At 40.4% G+C, this 20,139-nt stretch overlaps 1 protein-coding gene across 1 annotated transcript in view; it reads right to left on the reverse strand.

Moving 5' to 3' along the window:
* LOC306763416 (matrix-remodeling-associated protein 5) overlaps positions 1 to 18,587 on the reverse strand; it is a 36,494-nt gene extending 17,907 nt beyond the window's left edge. Inside the window, exons 1-4 of the mRNA XM_079250208.1 lie at positions 18,473 to 18,587; positions 12,931 to 13,051; positions 10,544 to 10,674; positions 4,195 to 4,324 (exon numbers count right to left, since the gene is read on the reverse strand). Of these exons, the coding sequence (XP_079106334.1) occupies positions 4,195 to 4,324; positions 10,544 to 10,674; positions 12,931 to 13,017 (348 nt within the window). The 5' untranslated portion in view covers positions 13,018 to 13,051; positions 18,473 to 18,587. The remainder of the gene's footprint in view (positions 1 to 4,194; positions 4,325 to 10,543; positions 10,675 to 12,930; positions 13,052 to 18,472) is intronic.
* Between the last annotated feature and the right edge of the window lie 1,552 nt (positions 18,588 to 20,139).

A 20,139-nucleotide genomic window follows, 5' to 3' on the forward strand; every position in this document is an offset into this window, starting at 1 on the left:
AAGTTAAGAAGATGGGTTGGTGTGACATGTGAGTAGCCTAAATGCCAAAAAAAAAAAGTTAAATGTTCAAATATTTGTTGTTTGTTTCTTGGTATATCGAGTATGTTTGAACTTTGTTTTTTCTGTACGTCACTGCTTGATTGTTTACAATAAAACACTACCTATTTGTTGAGTGGCTGTTTTAACATGTATTTGCAGTCAGAGGTGAACCAGAGGAAAACACGTCTTATCTATTCTAATATAAAGTTGACCTTTTATTCAGCTGAAGTTTTTACTTGTTATTGTTGCTTTCTCATATGGATTTAATTTTTTAAATCACTTTGGGCTGATATTATGCGCTTCAAGAGACATTAGTAGGATTTTTTGTTGTTAACTGACCAAAACTGATTTCTGCATTTATACGTGCGTTATCTTTGGTGTATTATGACCTCCGTTAGAAGCCCGACACATTCACATAAAACGAAATATTTTAGATTTGTTTCTCCGTTCAGCGGGTAAGCCAGCAGGGCGCGCCATGACAGTCTGCAATGGTGAAATGATACGGCCTCCGGGAAGGGACAAACGGCCCCAACGGCGGGATAAATAATCGCCAATTCTTGCTATAAAGTTCCAGGTGCGTTCCACTTCATTAGTTAATCCAAGAACTGCATTATAAAGTTCAGATCAAATTATTTTTTTTCAACGGCCTAAATTAGGCATTTTACTGGCCGTATTAAAACGCCTAAAGCTGCTAGAACCAACGGTTTGCCGTCAGCGGGGAAAATCCTGTTAAATTGTTACTAACAAAGATGGAGGACCACGGATATGCGGCACGGAGCCCTGTTCGCCATCGCCGAGAAAGCGCAAAAGGACACTTAAAAGGCAGCGTGAACAGGAAATACAAAAAACAAGGATCAACATCGGACTAGCTTTCTCCAGGTGGAAGGAGCTGAAGACGGAGAAGGATTTTAAAAGGGATGCCGAAGTTGCCAACTTTCTTCTGGACAAGTAAGTAAAATGCGCTGCCTAAACTAGCCTAAAGAAACGTTTTTCGTTCGGTTGTGTTTACCATAGTCATATATATTTATTTCTCGGTGTTGCCGAGGTTTTTTTTTGTTTTTTTTTTTTTTTTTTTACACACGTTGGCTGCCGTCGTTACGATGCCTGTTTTTCACAGAGACATCATATACACGTAGACGCCTCATGGAGAGTGAACCAGCGTCGCCGCCATATTGGATGGGTCTCTGCTGTCAAGTTTTGCTGCAGCGTCAACGTAGTTTCCCCACAAAACTTTTTTGTGGAACAACGCGTATATATTACACACTAAAAAAACACTTTTCCTACATAATTGGTTGATAAATAATATTAACACAGTGAATAATCTCCTGAATGCAAGTGAATTGTTAGAATTATTATATTATTATTAGAATTATTCCTACACACCAAGAACCCAGTAGAGGCAACACAGGGTTAAAAAGTAGAAGTAGAAAAAAAAGCGTAGCATATATGAGTAACGAAGCAGAGCGCTGGAGGATTTAATGTACTGCACAAAGGACAATCATGAGACAACAAGTGGGGAGAAGACATTACATTTAACAAAGAATGAATGAAGAATAAAATAAACCTAAATGAACAAATACACATACACACACACACACACACACACACACATATATATATATATATATATATATATATATATATATATATATATATATATATATATATATATATATATATATATATATATATATATATATATATATATATATATATATATATATATTTATAATATACACTTTTCAACACCAGTCTGAGACAAAATAGAGTCCCAGTGCTGTGCAAGTAAACACCTTTCAGGACCCATTCCAGTTTGCATATCGTAATGGACTTGGGGTTGAAGATGCCATCATATACCTGCTCCAGAGAGCACACTCTCATCTGGACCATTCAGGCAGCACTCTGACGGTCATGTTCTTTCATTTCTCAGTGCTTTTAATACCATTCAGCCTGCTTTGTTATTTGAGAAGCTCCATAAATTCCAGGTGGATACCTCCACAACCACCTGGATCTATGACTACCTCACAAACAGACCCCAGTTTGTGAGACTGAAAGGTTGTGTGTCTGAGATGGAGGTCAGCAGCACTGGTGCACCACAAGGAACTGTACTCTGGCCATTCCTCTTCACTCTGTACACCTCAGACTTCCAGTACAACTCTGAGTCCTGTCATCTGCAGAAATACTCTGATGACTCTGCAGTTGTGGGGTGTATCAGGGATGGACAAGAAGCAGAGTACAGAGAACTGGTCAGTCAGTTTGTTAAATGGTGTGGTGACAATCATCTCATATTAATAGCATATAATAGCAGCAAAACAAAAGAGATGATTGTTGACTTCAGGAGGAAGAAGAATAAACAAAGCACTGTTTCCATCCTGGGAGAGGAGGTGGAGGTGGTGGAGGAATACAGGTATCTTGGAGTTCAGCTGGACAACAAACTTGACTGGAAATGCAACACTGACTACATCTACAAGAAAGGTCAGAGCAGACTGTACTTCTTAAGGAAGCTGAGATGGTTTAACGTCTGCACCAAGATGTTGCATATCTTCTATAAGTCTGTTGTGGAGAGTGCAGTCAGCTTTGCAGCATCTGCTGGGGTAGTAGCATCAGAACCAGAGACTTGAAGAGAATCAACAAACTGATCCAGAAAGCTGCTTCTGTGCTTGGAGTAACTCTGGAGCCGCTGGAGCTGATTGTCCAAAGAAGAATGCTGCACAAGCTGATGAAGATGATGGAGGATTCTTCACACCCTCTCCACAACACAGTGATGAAACAACAAAGTGTGTTCAGTGAGAGGCTTCTTCAGGTCCGATGTAAGACTGAAAGATACAGAAGATCATTCCTGCCAGCAGCCATCAGCCTCCGGAACAAGATCCCCTCAAGTTAATTAGTATATACTATAATATTGAATTTCCCTTTGGGATTAATAAAGTACTTTTCATTTCATATATATATGTATGTATATATATGTGTGTGTATGTATGTATGTATGTATATGTATATATATGTATGTATGTATGTATGTATATATAAAATGTAATGTAATGTTACTTCTGAGTGCTATATTTTATTATTAGACCTACATAAAGTGAAACATCCTGGGTTTAATGTCTTGCTGTTCTGTATCCAGCAAAATTTGGATTGTCTTCATCAAATCTTACTCCAAGGTTTTTGGAAAGTTAGCAGCTCTTGTGTACTAGGAAATGTCCCTCGGCAGTCTAAACCTATCGCAGCAGAACTAAGGGATAGTTAGATAGCTAGTGATCCCAAACTATTGGACTTATCAAAATATTTTAACTTAAAAGCACGTTGTTTTTCAATGTTTTACAGTGATCTGTATCATAACAATATCTCTGCCCTTTGTAACAAACCAAACTCTGAGGAAAATCAGGTAAAAATCCGTGGCGTTCTTGTCGTGGTTGGACCTACACCTTACAAATAAATGCATTGGAGGCGCATGGGAGACCCATCCAAGATGGCGGCGCGATGAGACGTCAGCTCGTATGGGCAGCGTGATACAATGCGGCGTCTACGTATATATGATGTCTATGGTTTTTCAGAAAGTGAGGCGCCAGAACGCGCATGCGTTAGAATTGTAGCGACGATTCCGACGTCAGGCGGATGTAAATGTTACACAATGTCCCTTTAATAAAGGGCTATAAAAAATCATAAGCCATCATGTCATAAATATAATCTGGATGAAAACCTTTATTCATCTGGATCTTCAGAAAACCAAAGTTGGTTGGAGAATTAATCAAATATCATTGATAATAAAAACAAAAACCTTACAATTCAGCTCTTATTGTGTAACTTTGTGCTGTCAAATAGATATGTTTTTTATTACAGCTAAAATGCAAATGGGTAAAATAAAATAAAGAGAAAATGTAATAAAAGAGCTAAAAAAAAATATGTATGAAAAATATAAGAAAAAATAAAAATAAAGAAAACAAAAATCTCTCAATTCAGCCCTTATTGTGTAACTTTATGCTGTCAAATAAAGTTTTTTTTTATGACTGCTAAAATGCAAACATATAAAAAAAAAAGAGAAAATATAATCAGAGCTTAAAAAAAAGAAGAAATATATTAAAAAAAATTAAATAAAAAAAAAAAGAAAACAAAATCAAAAGAAGAAAAAGAAATTAGAAATAAAAACGATACCTGTAGAGACCTCAGGCTGTAGAACGCCCCCGGGTGGACCATGCTAATGTCGTTGCCGTGCAACATGAGCATTTCCAGTTGCCGTAGTGACCTGAATTCTGACCCCTCCACCTCTGTCAGGCTGTTATAACTGTAGGTCAGAGAAGATAAACAGAAGCAGTGATGAACAGGTAGCAGAGGATTGCTGGGGGGTCAGGCAGGTAGGGAAATGGTTATTTAGCAAACGAGCCTGGAAAACAGAAGGACAGCCTGGAAAACAGATGGACAGCCTGGAAAACAGATGGACAGAACGACAGCCTGGAAAACAGACGGACAGAACGACAGCCTGGAAAACAGACGGACAGAACAACAGCCTGGAAAACAGAAGGACAGCCTGGAAAACAGACGGACAGCCTGGAAAACAGAAGGACAGCCTGGAAAACAGAAGGACAGCCTGGAAAACAGACAGACAGAAGGACAGCCTGGAAAACAGATGAACAGAAGGACAGCCTGGAAAACAGATGGACAGAACGACAGCCTGGAAAACAGACGGACAGAACAACAGCCTGGAAAACAGAAGGACTGCCTGGAAAACAGAAGGACAGCCTGGAAAACAGAAGGACAGCCTGGAAAACAGATGAACAGAAGGACAGCCTGGAAAACAGAAGGACAGCCTGGAAAACAGAAGGACAGCCTGGAAAACAGATGGACAGCCTGGAAAACAGACAGACAGAAGGACAGCCTGGAAAACAGACAGACAGAAGGACAGCCTGGAAAACAGAAGGACAGCCTGGAAAACAGACAGACAGAAGGACAGCCTGGAAAACAGAAGGACAGCCTGGAAAACAGAAGGACAGCCTGGAAAACAGAAGGACAGCCTGGAAAACAGACAGACAGAAGGACAGCCTGGAAAACAGAAGGACAGCCTGGAAAACAGACAGACAGAAGGACAGCCTGGAAAACAGAAGAACAGCCTGGAAAACAGACAGACAGAAGGACAGCCTGGAAAACAGACAGACAGAAGGACAGCCTGGAAAACAGACAGACAGAAGGACAGCCTGGAAAACAGAAGGACAGCCTGGAAAACAGACAGACAGAAGGACAGCCTGGAAAACAGAAGGACAGCCTGGAAAACAGACAGACAGAAGGACAGCCTGGAAGACAGAAGGACAGCCTGGAAAACAGACAGACAGAAGGACAGCCTGGAAAACAGAAGGACAGCCTGGAAAACAGACAGACAGAAGGACAGCCTGGAAAACAGACAGACAGAAGGACAGCCTGGAAAACAGAAGGACAGCCTGGAAAACAGACAGACAGAAGGACAGCCTGGAAAACAGAAGGACAGCCTGGAAAACAGACAGACAGAAGGACAGCCTGGAAAACAGAAGGACAGCCTGGAAAACAGAAGGACAGCCTGGAAAACAGACAGACAGAAGGACAGCCTGGAAAACAGACAGACAGACGGACAGCCTGGAAAACAGAAGGACAGAAGGACAGCCTGGAAAACAGACAGACAGAAGGACAGCCTGGAAAACAGACAGACAGACGGACAGCCTGGAAAACAGAAGGACAGCCTGGAAAACAGACAGACAGAAGGACAGCCTGGAAAACAGACAGACAGACGGACAGCCTGGAAAACAGAAGGACAGCCTGGAAAACAGACAGACAGAAGGACAGCCTGGAAAACAGATGAACAGAAGGACAGCCTGGAAAACAGAAGGACAGCCTGGAAAACAGATGGACAGAACGACAGCCTGGAAAACAGACGGACAGAACAACAGCCTGGAAAACAGAAGGACAGCCTGGAAAACAGACAGACAGAAGGACAGCCTGGAAAACAGACAGACAGACGGACAGCCTGGAAAACAGAAGGACAGCCTGGAAAACAGACAGACAGAAGGACAGCCTGGAAAACAGACAGACAGAAGGACAGCCTGGAAAACAGACAGACAGACGGACAGCCTGGAAAACAGAAGGACAGCCTGGAAAACAGACAGACAGAAGGACAGCCTGGAAAACAGAAGGACAGCCTGGAAAACAGACAGACAGAAGGACAGCCTGGAAAACAGACAGACAGACGGACAGCCTGGAAAACAGAAGGACAGCCTGGAAAACAGACAGACAGAAGGACAGCCTGGAAAACAGACAGACAGACGGACAGCCTGGAAAACAGAAGGACAGCCTGGAAAACAGACGGAGAGAAGGACAACCTGGAAAAGAGAAGAAGGCACCTCAGGTGACCTTTGCCCTCTTCTCTTCAGAGCTTTACGATGTGGAAATCATGAGAAGCAGAATTAACATGATGCGTTTCCTTCACAGCGATCTCAGACAGTTTACCGCGGGCCGTCTCCATGACTTCTGTTCAGATTGCGTCTGTATATTATCATGACTGCTGCCAAAACACAAAGACTTTTGCAAAACCTTTTACTGGGAGTTCATGCCACCGACACATGAACCAAAGGTCACGCCCTCAAAAAAATACAGCCTGTAACAAATCCCAGTATCTGCTGGCAGGAACTGTCAGCGTCTGATAGATGTTCCGGTGCGTCAGACCTGTCAGCGAAGGGGAAACAGGACTGCTTCCTCAGATCCACACAGCAGCTGGTTGTGGGGGTCCCAGGTTGCAGATATCCTTCCCACATATGGGAGATTCCAGCGTTTGCTTTTTTCCAACTACCATCCATAAAAACAGCCAACTCACAATATATCACAAGCATTTCACTTTCAGAACCATGAATGCAAAAATTTTAGTAGGTTTCCCCGCTGGGAGTGAACTTCTAACCCCGGCGGGGTCGATGCTCGGCTCTTACACCAAAATGAAAGCTGCTGCTCTCCTTCAGCATGCTGGAGTTCCGTCTGTTTACAAAGCAAATATTTTGACAGGTTGAAGCCAATTAAACATGCAAAAAGCAGAAGAATCAAGCAGCAACCTCTGCTGGTTAAAAGTAAAGCCCTGCAGTTCCCCCTTAATCCACTAGGGGCTCCAAAACAGAGCGAATCCCCATAGACTCCCATGTTAAAAAGACCAACTTCACAGCAGGAATAAACATGTTTACAGCCGGAATAAACATGTTTACAGCCGGAATAAACATGTTTACAGCAGTAATAAACATGTTTACAGCCTGGTACAAAAAACATTTTAGGTTTAATAGGTCAGGTTTGCCTTCATGACAACTGTGGGCGGAGTGAATTTTTTGCAACTTAGGCAACACAAGGCAAGTTTATTTGCACCTTTCATGGACAAGACAATTCAAAGTGCTTTATATGAAACATTAAAAGTGTAACAGATGGTGTAAAAACAGGCCCAAAAAAAGCATAAAAGAAAATATTTAAAAAAAAATCCCAATAAAATCATAAATCATATTAAAGTAATTAAAAGCAGAATTAATTAAAAGTTACTGTCAGAATTTCTGCATATATGTAATTTAATTTTTTAGAAATCTGGTATAATTGAGGGCATGTCATTTTTATGGACAGCTACCCGACAACCGGACAGTGTAGCACAACCGCAGTTTTTAGCCGGCTAACGGCTTTAGCTTTAGCTTTAGCTTTAGCCCGCCTTCCTCTTTTAGCTGGTTAGTTCATGTTAGCTTCAGGCTCAGTTAGCTCTTAGCTTCAGTTAGCTTGTAGTTGATGGCCGTCAATCATCCAGCCCCCTCTCATCTCGACCTCTTTGCCCAGTTTTGTATTTTCCAGGACAAGAGACGATGCTACCATCGTCTCTTGTCCTGTTTTAGTGAGTCTGTCTCAGTAAGAGCTGTAAAGACGCAATTCTTCTACCAATAAATGTCAATAAAAATAACAATATAATCCCAGATATTAAAACAGTCATAATGTCAAATGGTCATTTCCTGAAATGCTGCCACAGCTCTACTTACTGTTTACTTTTATTAAAAAGCATCTGAGTCACATAAATGTCAGACTGGACTACATGAAGCCAGATATTAACCGTACATATCTGACAGTTGGAATCTTTGTGTCATGGTTGTTTCATTTTCCCAAAGAGATGATACACATCTGTATTTATTACAGAAGTAAATTCACCCACATTTCTCTGAACCTGAAAGGAAGTTAACTCCAGAGTGTAAACAACACATGCAAACACATTTGGTGCAAACAAAAGCTGTACATTAGAGTCCCCTCACCCCCCCTTCAGGGTGGTCTGGCTTTTAGAAAGTTAGACCCTGTTTGGTCCTCCTCCACATGTCTTCTCTTCTACACAGTTCTTGACATAATCTGGTAATTTTCATTACAGTCCTGAACCAGGAGTAGGAGGGTGATCATAAACGATGTGAATTATAATTAACGGTGTGTTGTTCATAAACGAGCCGACTCTAACTGCCAGTTCTCTGCAGTGAACGAGAAGAACTGATTCCTAACGGTACGTTCACAGCAGACGCGTTTTGAGCGTCAAAAGCGTCGGGTTTACATGTAAAGTCGATGTGGAGGTGTCGAGAATCAGAGACTTTTATTGCCATTATCTTTGAACAATTAACAGACAAGGAACTTGTTTTGGTCATAAGGTGCTGAATAATAAAAATAATAAAAACGCTGAATAATAATAATACAAAAGTAGAAATACAGCTATTTTACAAATAATGTAAGGGCATGCAGAGACATGAACATATTTACATACTTTTTTATGTTAAAAATGTATAATAAAAAGTAAAGGTAAAAGTAATTTTGTACATAGACATGCAGAAGTGATGAGACATGACTTATTTAAGTGACTGGAGTTAGAAAGTGTCCAGCTCAGGTATTATAACTGTTCATGAGTCTGACGGCAGAGCGGAAGAAACTGTTTATATGGTGAGAGGTTCTGGTCTGACTGGACCGTAACCTTCTGCCAGAGGGAAGTGGCTCCAATAGTCCATGTCCAGGGTGAGAAGAGTCTATCCGGCCTGCTCGTCCCTGATTCCTGCAAATGTACGGGTCCTGGAGATGTGTAGAACTGAACCATCATCTGGGCAGCGTTTAAAAAGTTCTGTAAGGTTGACGTGTGTAACGCAGAGATGGATAATCTGAACTTTTGCCGCTTGACTCGGAGCGTCAACCAATCAGAGCAATCTACGTCACGGCTCATTCTTCAGCGGGAGGAAGTTGAAAATGAAGGACAAGCTAATCGTTTCGGTCTGTGCAAAGCCAGTCATCTACGACTGCTCACTTTTTTTTGACACAACGCCTGCAGTTTATCTGGTGAACCCAGACTGAGACGCCCTACAACGACGTTCTCTAGCTTTATTTATTAAATAAATCTCCGCCATCATTCAAACTGACCAGAAGGAAAGCTCCGCCTTTCCCCCCTCTCTATTCCACTGCGTTTTCCGCTCGCTCCAGACAAGCTGCAAACGCAGCAGGAGTGTTTTGGGCGTTGGACACAAAAGTGACAGTTTAGTGACCAGCGGCGAGCGATCAGCACGTCTGGTGTGAACACGCCGTAAGAGAACCGAATCTTTTACAGGAGGCAGGACTCTGATGGAACAAACTATTTATATATTTACACTTTTTCCACATTTCCACGTATTTCTGTCAATATTTACCTGCTAATATACTGTATGTACACAATGAGTTTTGAAAACTCATCTTTTTATGTTTGCTTTTAACTCCGGACAGCAGGACCACTCCGTCTTTTCTGTCTTTTTAACTATTATGTTGTCTTTATTTTAGTGCTTTTAATGTTAATTTATTTTATTTTACCTGTACAGCACTTTGGTTACTTTGTGGTGTGTGAAAGTGCTCTACAAATAAAGTCTTGATCGATTGATCAATTGACTATTTACATATTTTATGCCAATATTTACCTGCTAATATGCTGTATGATAAGTGCCTGAAATATGAATTTTTTTGGGGGGGGGGGTCATCTTGAGTGCAGTGAGAAGTGATTCCACATTACAGGAGTCCACATGGAGACGGTTTGTCTCCTAAAGACTTCAGCATGTTTCCTGATTAAATACCTCCAGTAATGCTTCATGTTTTACTTCCAGAGATGAACGACTCGCCAGGATTTTTGCCGTGCGAGCATACGTTGTGTTCCAGTTGTTAGACAAGGCAGAAAACCGTGGCTGGGATGCTACTCAGACATGTTACAGAGCAGAAAGCTCCAACCACAAAACAAAGCTCCACATGGAAATGATTAAATTCGGTTTAGCTCCACATGCAGGAGATAAGCTCTTATACCTCTGCTTTACAACAGATGCTTGATTTATTCACTCTTACTTACGTATCGTTGTTGTGTATTTTGTTTTTTAAGGGCAGGATGACTTTTTTTTTTTTTTTTTTTTTTTTGGAGGATTCATGCCATAATAAGTTATTAAAAGTGAACCAAGCAGAAGAAGACGTTCTGTTTTCATGTGATGGTATCGAGCCTTACCCCAGGTTGAGCCTCTCTGTGCCTTTAGGGAAGGTTTTTGGGATGGTGGTGAGATGTCTGAAAGTACAGTGGACCTCTTTAATGCCTGGGCAGCTGCAGCTCCGAGGGCAGGGTGGACCAGCATGGACCATCTACAGGATGTATTAAATGCAGGATTGACAAAGACAGGAAGACCAAAGAAAGGAAAGTCATATGAATAAAAATCTGCAAGTAGAGACAGAAACGAGAAAATATATAAAAAGTGAGACCAAAATCTGGAAATTTTACTGCTGATTTATCTAAAAGACAAGAAACTGTGGACTCCCAGTCATTCAGGGCCGTTGCTAGCCATTTGGGTGCCCTAAACATGACTGCTTTATGGGACCCCCAAACACACCCCTATTGGCCACCCCTAAAAAGATTTCCATATTTATCACAGCAGCTTTCTTTATTTACAAAGTAAACTCTTACTAATAAACCTAGTTTTATCAATAAAATGTCCTCTTTCAGAGACCATATGCTGTAGTAAAACTGTTCAAATGAGCATTTTTCAGTTCTTTTCAGCATGTATTTGTTAGAGGATTGTAAGAACTGCTCTAAGATAACAAACACAATAAATTTTAAGGATTTGAATATTTTAAAGGCAGTTTGATTGCTTGATGCCACTATTGTGGTTCACACATTTAAAAAAAAAAAATCCAATTAAGTCACATTTAACACATATTTTTTAATGAAAAGGTATCATAAATAAAATGACACATTTTATGCTATGAGGGTTTCATGTTCTAAATATCATTTTAAAGAAATGGGATGTTTTTTATGTTTACCTTTAAAATCAGCCACAATTCAGCATAAAATACTAATAGATAAATTAAAAATCGAGTTCCAACATTTGTGAAAAGATTTTCTCATATGTGTGTTGAAACAGTCAGAATAAAGATCAGACTGAGAGATAAAATTTGTCCAAATGGGAAAATGATCTAACAGCATCACGAGAGCAGGATCATTTATTTATATACTGTATTAGCCTATATAAATACCATATATAAAAATTTGTTTTTAATGGATGAAAAGTTAACAAGTACACACCTAAATAAATGTATAGGGTAACATTTATTAATAAAATATAGGCTTTGCATTTTCTATGTTAAAATATTTAAAGCTTTATCTGTTTTTATGTCAATATTTTTAAAGGAATTTGTGTTCAGTGATCATTCAATAAATTATTTTATTAGTATTATAATATATAATATTTGTAGAGCCGGGTTCTGCTGGAGGCTTTCTTCCTGTTAAAAGGGGAGTTTTTTCCTTCCCACTGTCGCCTCGTGCAGCTCAGGATGGGGGGTTGGATTCAAGTCATGACTTGATGCAATCAGTTGGTTTATATTATAGGATATGTATGAATTGGCTTGAAATTATGTGTATGTAAAGTTCCCTGTGACAACATTGTTGTGAAGTGGCGCTGTACAAATAAAGTTGAATTGAATTGAAACCAATTATCCTCCCCTCCATGTTACGCCAGGTGAAGTAACACAGGTGTTGTTTCACACTCTACACAGAAATCTTTAAATGCCACTGGTGCTGTTGTCATGTGATCCATCACACAGTATTAACAAGATTTAACTAATTACACAGTAGCTAATTAATGTGCATACGGGACTTTATTATATATTTTCCTCATATGTGAGTAGAGATCCATGTCATCACAGCTTTATGAAGCCTAACTAGCAACACTTTATAACCAACAATGTTGCACAACAAAGAATTATTCATTGCTAATAAAGAATTTCAGTCTTTAAGTTAGATTAATTGATTACTTGTCACTCTTTTACGTCCACTGCTGGGCGCCCCACCCACCTGGACTGGGCCTTATTTTCATTTCTGACAGGTGGCAACGCTAGTGAAAGCTGGTTACGGCCCTTAACCGCATGATTAGACAACGCTTTGCTATTCTAATTATTACAGTACTACATCCACCCATTTTCTTAACCACATAATCCAGTTCAGGGTCACGGGAAGCTGGAGCTCCTCCCAGTAATCACTGGGCGAGAGGCAGGTACACCTGGACAGGTCTCCAGTCCATTACAGTGCTACTGTCATTTTATTCTGTTCTGTTCTGCAGTCATTTAGCACTTTAATCCAAAGCGATATACATGTGATAAGTGATCACAGTTATTAACCTAACATGCATGAAGCTGGAGTACCTGAACAGAACCCACACATACATGCAGACTCCACACAGAAAGGCCACTCGGGGCTCAAACCAGCGACCTTCCTGCTATGAGGCCCCAGTGCTAACCGCTCCCCCACCGTTCTGCCACGGTTGTTCATTTTTAACATTAAATATGCTGTGATTACCATCATTACTCACAGTCTTCATATGAAAGCAAGGATGATGACGACCGTACCGTTTGCAGTAGCAGTGACGACACAAGCAGGGGAAACCAGTTTGCAGCCAACCTGCAGGCATGTGTGGTGCACCACCGCAGCACCATGACTGATGGCTGTCAGATCACGCCATGAACATACCTGCAGGGAGAAATGAGTTCATTAGGTTAATGTTAATCAATGACCTGATGGATGTTATCCATCCTATAAACTCCTGATGTGCTGAAAGCTCCATTATTCCCAGCATAAAGAAGGGTCTGCTGTGACTGGAAATGTCCCGGTTATGTAAGCTTCATTTGGTTTGTAAGAATATTATCCTGGTTTAAAAATATCTGAATAGGCCATCTTTAGTACTCTACTAGTAACACGTAATTTTAGGTCAAGATAGGGTAAAACATAAATTATCAGAAACTGAAACACTCCAGTAGCTTTGCCTTTTTAATAAATAATAAGAATTAGATTAATTGTGTTTAATATTTCTGGAAAGTGATCCAAATTAGAGTTGGGAAGTACGGCTATTTTCAGAGATTCGGTTCTTTGGACTTGACTCTCTTAGAAGAGTTGGCTCTTTTGGCTCCCGATTGGCTCTTTGGTGTCATTCAAAGCTTCTATTTTCAGCTAATTTAGCAATTATGATTGGTTTGTTTGTTTGTAATCTTTTTTTTTTCTTCATAACTGCCTTTTTTGTGTATTTTGTTAATATAAAACATAATTATGTTTAAACAATTAACTGAACACAGAACACGACAAGCAAATAAAGTAAATAAATGATATTTATGAGACTTTAAATTCACTAATTTCTCTATTTTTTTCTGAATACTTGATTTAAATATGTCTTCCAGCCGTTTTTGTGTAACCGGTCTGTATCCTGCCTTCTAAGAGGTATTTCCTCCTTTACATGGCAGCATGATCCTCATCTTTTCTGTTGACTACACAGCATATCCGTCAAAATAAAGTCCCACCTCTTCTAATGATTCGGCTTTCTAAGTCAGGAATCGGTTCTTCTTGGTCTTTACAAAGAATCAGCTCTTAGAGCTGGTTCGTTCATGAGCAATGAGTTCAGACAGTTAAGTATACAATCATAATTTATCCAAAGAAAAATTAAATCTGCATGCTTTAAAGATAAATATTCAGCCTTTTAAAACATTTAAAAACACAATTCTAATCTTAGATTTACATGTCATTTTCAGGTTCAGACAGCGGTGATTAAAGAGAAAAATTATCATAATCTAATGCAAAATGCATGACATTAAACCTCTTTTCCCCAGGCCGAGTTGGACATTAAATGAGCAAAGAAAAAAGAAAGAAGCATTAACGCTGTGGGAATTAGGAGGTCTTATAAAAAGAGTTAAACATCTCCACAGCTGACAAAACAGACCTCCTTAAAGCAAACTATTTGCCCTCTGCGTTGACAAATTCTGCACTATTTTCTTGTGAAAATCAGAAATCCTCTTATATCCAACAAGATCAAAACTCGGAGTGCATCTCTGCGTACACGACTGACACGTCATGTGTCTCAATGTCAACCAGTAGCTGGAAGCATATTCAGCTGAGTGGGAAACAACTGGCAACCTTTCAGTTGTGGTTTGTTATAATTCCAGGTGGTTTGGCTGTCGATCCGCTGATTTAAATGTTTTTATGATCATTTAAGGATTTAACATGCAGTTCCCATACAACCTCTTTCCCACACACGTCTGAGAGGCGACAGAGAGGCATCGCAGGTAGAAACAAACAACATGCATTTTTTAAGTCATTAGAGGCCAGTTTGGGGTTTCTGGTTTCCACTTCAGCCTGAGTTTCATCCCAACAGGGAGGCTGATTTACCTAACAGCTGTATGCACATGTGTGTGTGGGAGGCAGACGTGGGTGTATGAAAGGAAAGTGGGAGGATTTCAAATTTAACAGAGACTGTGATGTTATTATAAACCTAGCAAGAGATTGATTAGGGTGGCAACATTAACCTGGATAGAGACAATGTTCACGGTGCAGAAATCAGACCTTTTAAAAAAAACATGTCTCACTTTCCACCAGAGGCTAGAAAACATGGAGCTGCATCAGGTCCTAGCGGTCTGGGTGGATCAGGTCCTAGCGGTCTGGGTGGATCAGGTCCTAGCGGTCTGGGCGGATCAGATCCTAGCGGTCTGTGCGGATCAGATCCTAGCGGTCTGTCTGGGTGCAACTGGTTAGCTACTTCTTGGCTAATTGCTATCTGCTACTTCCTGGTAACTGTTATCTGGTACCTTTTGGCTAATTGCTAACTGCTACTTCCTGGTAACTGTTATCTGGTACCTTTTGGCTAATTGCTAACTGCTACTTCCTGGTAACTGTTATCTGGTACCTTTTGGCTAATTGCTAACTGCTACTTCCTGGTAACTGTTATCGGTTACCTTTTGGCTAATTGCTAACTGCTACTTCCTGGTAACTGTTATCTGGTATGTCTTGGCTAATTGCTATCTGCTACTTCCTGGTAACTGTTATCTGGTACCTTTTGGCTAATTGCTAACTGCTACTTCCTGGTAACTGTTATCTGGTACCTTTTGGCTAATTGCTAACTGCTACTTCCTGGTAACTGTTATCGGTTACCTTTTGGCTAATTGCTAACTGCTACTTCCTGGTAACTGTTATCTGGTATGTCTTGGCTAATTGCTATCTGCTACTTCCTGGTAACTGTTATCGGTTACCTTTTGGCTAATTGCTAACTGCTACTTCCTGGTAACTGTTATCTGGTATGTCTTGGCTAATTGCTATCTGCTACTTCCTGGTAACTGTTTTTTGCTACTAACTGGCTAAATGCTATGTGCTCCTTGCTGCTTAACTGTTACCTGATCCACTCACAGATGAAAACAACCAGTGCTTGGCATTTTAAATAATTTCTCTGCCCATGTGTACTACTGGATGTCAGTAATTCATACTCAGCGTATCTTTAAGTATTAATCCAATCAGCACTGCAAAATGGCTGTTTTAGGGCCTTGAATGTTGCATCTACCTGCAACATTCAAGGTGAAAGCAACACAGCCACACTCAAATAATTGTTTAATTAAAAGCCAAATCTCTTCATATGAAAAAACAGAAACATAACTTTGTCATAAATAACTGATGAAATAATGATAAAAAGAATTTCTGTCCACGGAGAGATGAAGTCTTCTCTATGAGGCCAGATCAGACTCAATACTCAGAAATGCACACTTTCTGGTTCACAAATATAATTTTGAGGAACACTTGTAATATATATTCACAGATAATACGAATTGCTGAACGTGCATTTAAAACCTGCTTCTTATTTATGAACATCTGTGCGGTCAGAGACTCCCCTGACATCACAGGTCAAAATTGCTAAAAGGAAAAAGGAAAAAAACGCCAAACATCATTATTATATGACCGAAGCAATTTGTATTATCTGTGAATATATTAGAAATGTTCCTCAAAATGATATTTGTGAACCAGAGCATGTGCATTTGTGTAACAGAATGTGTGCATTTCTGAGTATTGAGACTGATCTGGCCTCGTACTTCTCTTACGTCCTCCACAAGGAGGTCAGAAGTCAAAGGTCAAGTACAAAATGGGAGCTGTGGAGTTGTTAGAAAATCACGGTTACGGTCAAGGACAATGCAGCAGAGAAGAATTATGTCCAAGAATGTTGTCCTGCCCGTGTTTTCAGGTTGCTTATGTGACCAAAATCGCATGGTTAACATTGCTACAAAGCAAGTTCCTGACTGGATATGGTTCATATTCATGTCAGGTTCCTTCCACCTGAGTTCAGTTATATGTTTGGCTTTAAATTACATGTTGAAAGGATGCTTAGTGCAGTTTATAGCTGCCGGGCAGCAACCCTGAGTTAGGATCAATCTAAGGGTTAGGAAAGTAAAGTATAAACCTGCTTTTCCACCGTGATACTTGTTTTATAGAGCAGTAAAGGTGTCCATCCAGTGTATGTGCTCCCTATTATAGTTACAACAGCTTCTTTATTTTACTTCTTATTTGTACTTTATAAAAGAGACAAAAAGCAAAACAAAAAAAAAGAATCAAGAGAGTAGGCAAGCATGAAAGGTCTCAAATGAAACTGTAGAAAGAGAGAACAGCAATGGAGGTATAAAAAGGCTTTTCTTAGAAACTTCGAACTGACGCCAAGGCTTTCATCTGGTAGAGATAAAGAGCCACTAAAAGCACCATCCAAACATCTAACATCCGTCTTATCAAAGTAGAACTGCTTTCTCCCAATGCTGCACTTCCAGTGCTTTCTTTCCCTCTTCACGGCCTTGTTAAACACATGAAGGAGTGGATGAAGTACAGATAAACAAGAGGAGGAGCGACGTAAACGAGCAGAAACAGAAGTCAGATTGCAAAGGAAACTAATGAGAGTTTCCCAGATGAAAACAATTACAGAACAGGAGCAGAGTCTTTCCACCTTTTCCTGACCGTTTACTCTGTCCGCCTTGTGCAGCATGTTCTGGAAACAGAGCAAAGAAACGAGCTGGCATGCAGCTCCACCAGCCAATGATGGCGCGCTGGAAGAGCCGCGTCGATCTCAGAAAGCCAGAGGATTCTTTAAGAATGTCGGAATGAGGCCAATCCATCTTTATGTCTAAAACATGATGCCGACAGCCAGCCAAGTCTCAGCTGCTCTGCTCATGATAACACATTTCATCAGAGTTCCACATGTTTTCCACGCAGGTCTGTAATCTCATGTGTTTCTCTCCCAGATGAAGGGATCTTTAATCACTTTTTCAGCTCTTTATCAGGAAGTTAAAGGTTTTTTTTCCCTCCACCATGGAGGTTATGTTTTTACCTGCGTTTATCTGCAACTTTAAAGACGCATTACGTAACTTTTTGACCTAAAAACTTCCTGTTCTGGACTCGTTGGATGACACAGTGACATCTATCGTGTTTTTCTAGAGCCCCCAGAAACTCTACAGAAGAAAATGACGACTTTCCTGCCATTTCCAAAGCTTTGTTCGGTTTGTTTGTGAGGATCTCTAATAGCTTTGGCATTTCAGCAGCTGTTCTTTGAAAGCCGGCGCCTCCTCTTTGGTTAGTAAAACAGAGCGGTTTGTCCAATAAAAACGAAATAATTTCTGCTGAGCGTGTGTTTGCCTGATGGGCTTATTGTTGACATGATAAACACACGTTGCTGAAGGATCTGCTTACAGAACAGGAACCGTAAAGTACACAGCTGAGAAGAGTTTTAGCAAGTTGCAAGCTGAAAAACAGTTTCCATGTCAAAACTGTTCTTTGCTGCTAATTCACTGAACACAAACGGAAGAACAGATTGCTGGCAGTGAGACTGGTTGCATGAGAAAACTGGATGCAAAATGTACATTTCTAAATGTGCAACTTTGACTTTCTAACCCTCAACAAACAACTTGAAGTTATTTATCATGCGGCTGATGAGGGGAGCTACTGAACAACCACAATCCAAAGAATCCTGTAAGAAAACTGGAGTAAATTTATGCAAACAAAACCTTTTTTATCTAAACAGCCCAAAAAGAGCAGCAAACAGCATCCAGGAAAGTAAAAACTCCATCTTTTTATAAGCGGTCAGGATAAAAACTGAAAGAAACTCACCTGGAAATTCCTGGAGAAGAGAGAAAAACCAAGAGTTTTAGGAGAAAAGGGAGAGTAAAACCTGCAGGATGGGAACTTTACAAGAAGCAGGAGTATAAAGAGCTGATGTTTTAGTCCTGTTGATGTTTGCTGACTTGTAACGCCAGCGAGGTCTGTGAGGAGAGAGTGAGACGGGATGGAGAGCTCTGAAAGGATTAGTTTGACCCTCTGTTGGTCCCTACGGCATCTGGATTTCACATTAAGCGCTTTTCCTCTTTCTCGTGCAGCTCGCTTTACCGTGCAGACAGGAATGCTCCTTCATTCATCTCTTCCTCCTCTCACACACAGTCCTGGTGGAAACACAATCACTTTTTCTCTTTTTTCAGTGTTTTCTTTCTTTGTCGCTCCTCTTTTTTCCTCTCTGCCTGTTTTTCTCTTTACACGCTTTCACCTTTCCAACCCTCCCACTCAGTTCCTCTCTTTTTGCCCCTCCTGAGGTGCGTTACAGTGTGTGAATAGAGATTAGTCCATCATGACACCGGGCTTCTGCCTGCAGCTGCACACACTGACTCAGACTCTGCTGAACTTGGCAGGCGGTCAGGATTATTCATTTGATCTGCCCGGGTTAAATATACAATAAATCAAACAGGATGAGTCGCTCTTATCTTATACTTCATTTAATACCTTCTGTAGTGGCTGCATTATGCTGGCTGGTGCCATGAATGAGTCCTAGACATACATGTCAGTAGTAGATTTAATCATTTGGAGACACTTAAGTAACTAAGCTGCTCATGTGCAGCTAGTTAAACTGTAAATAAGTCGATATAAAAAGGTCTTTTGTTGACGTGCTTCGCCTCTCATTTAATTTCTGCTGCTTTTCTTCACCTAGCATACAAGCAGAGGAGGCCAATAATGGGTTATTTACAAGACCAAGCTTGTAAAACATGAAGCAAAAGCCTGTTGAGATGATTATTTTTACTGTTCTTTTCTTCTCGCTTCCACTCCTGCTTCAGAGGACTTAAAGTCTGCAAGTGGTTCTGTAATCCTACATCTTAGACCATATAATAAGATCATTGAAGTTACTGGTTATTCTGCAGAAGAATGCCTCTAATCGTTCTTATAAGAAGTCATGAGGATGGAAAGCTTTTAATCTGCTGACTGGTTTCAAGATGCTGTAAAAGAGATCATTTCTCAGTATGCCTGGTCCTGGCGGACCAGATACTGTTACAGCTTTCACAGGACAAAACAAACACATGATGCAAAGCAGATTTAAGTCTATAAACCAAAATCTGTTGCTTTGCAGACGACTGCCAGGTTTACTTGCCCTTAAAGCTGAAGGACGGCTGTTAAATGAAACCGCTGTTTGGTCGTTTGGATCAAACTAAAGTTTGGTCTGCGCTAAACTTCTAAGTTTCATTGAAAAGAAAAGGGAGGTGGGAATGTTTGGATGCTTTCATATTGATTTGGATCTTTTGACAGTAAATTTTAAGCTATTACCATTCTAGGTTTTTAAGATGTATTATTTAACTACTTATATAACATCTATGATGCACATTTTGGCCCCGCGGCGTCACGAGGCTGGAGAAACAAGACAACTTCTTCATTCCAGGACGCCACGCGGTGGCATAGTCTCGTTTATCTAGTGGGTTTACTCAGAAATTGCCCCCCTCCCATGTCCCGGTGCAACA

Source organism: Telmatherina bonti, assembly GCF_933228915.1.
Source record: "Telmatherina bonti genome assembly, chromosome: 12".
In the NCBI taxonomy this organism is placed as follows: Eukaryota; Metazoa; Chordata; class Actinopteri; order Atheriniformes; family Telmatherinidae; genus Telmatherina; species Telmatherina bonti.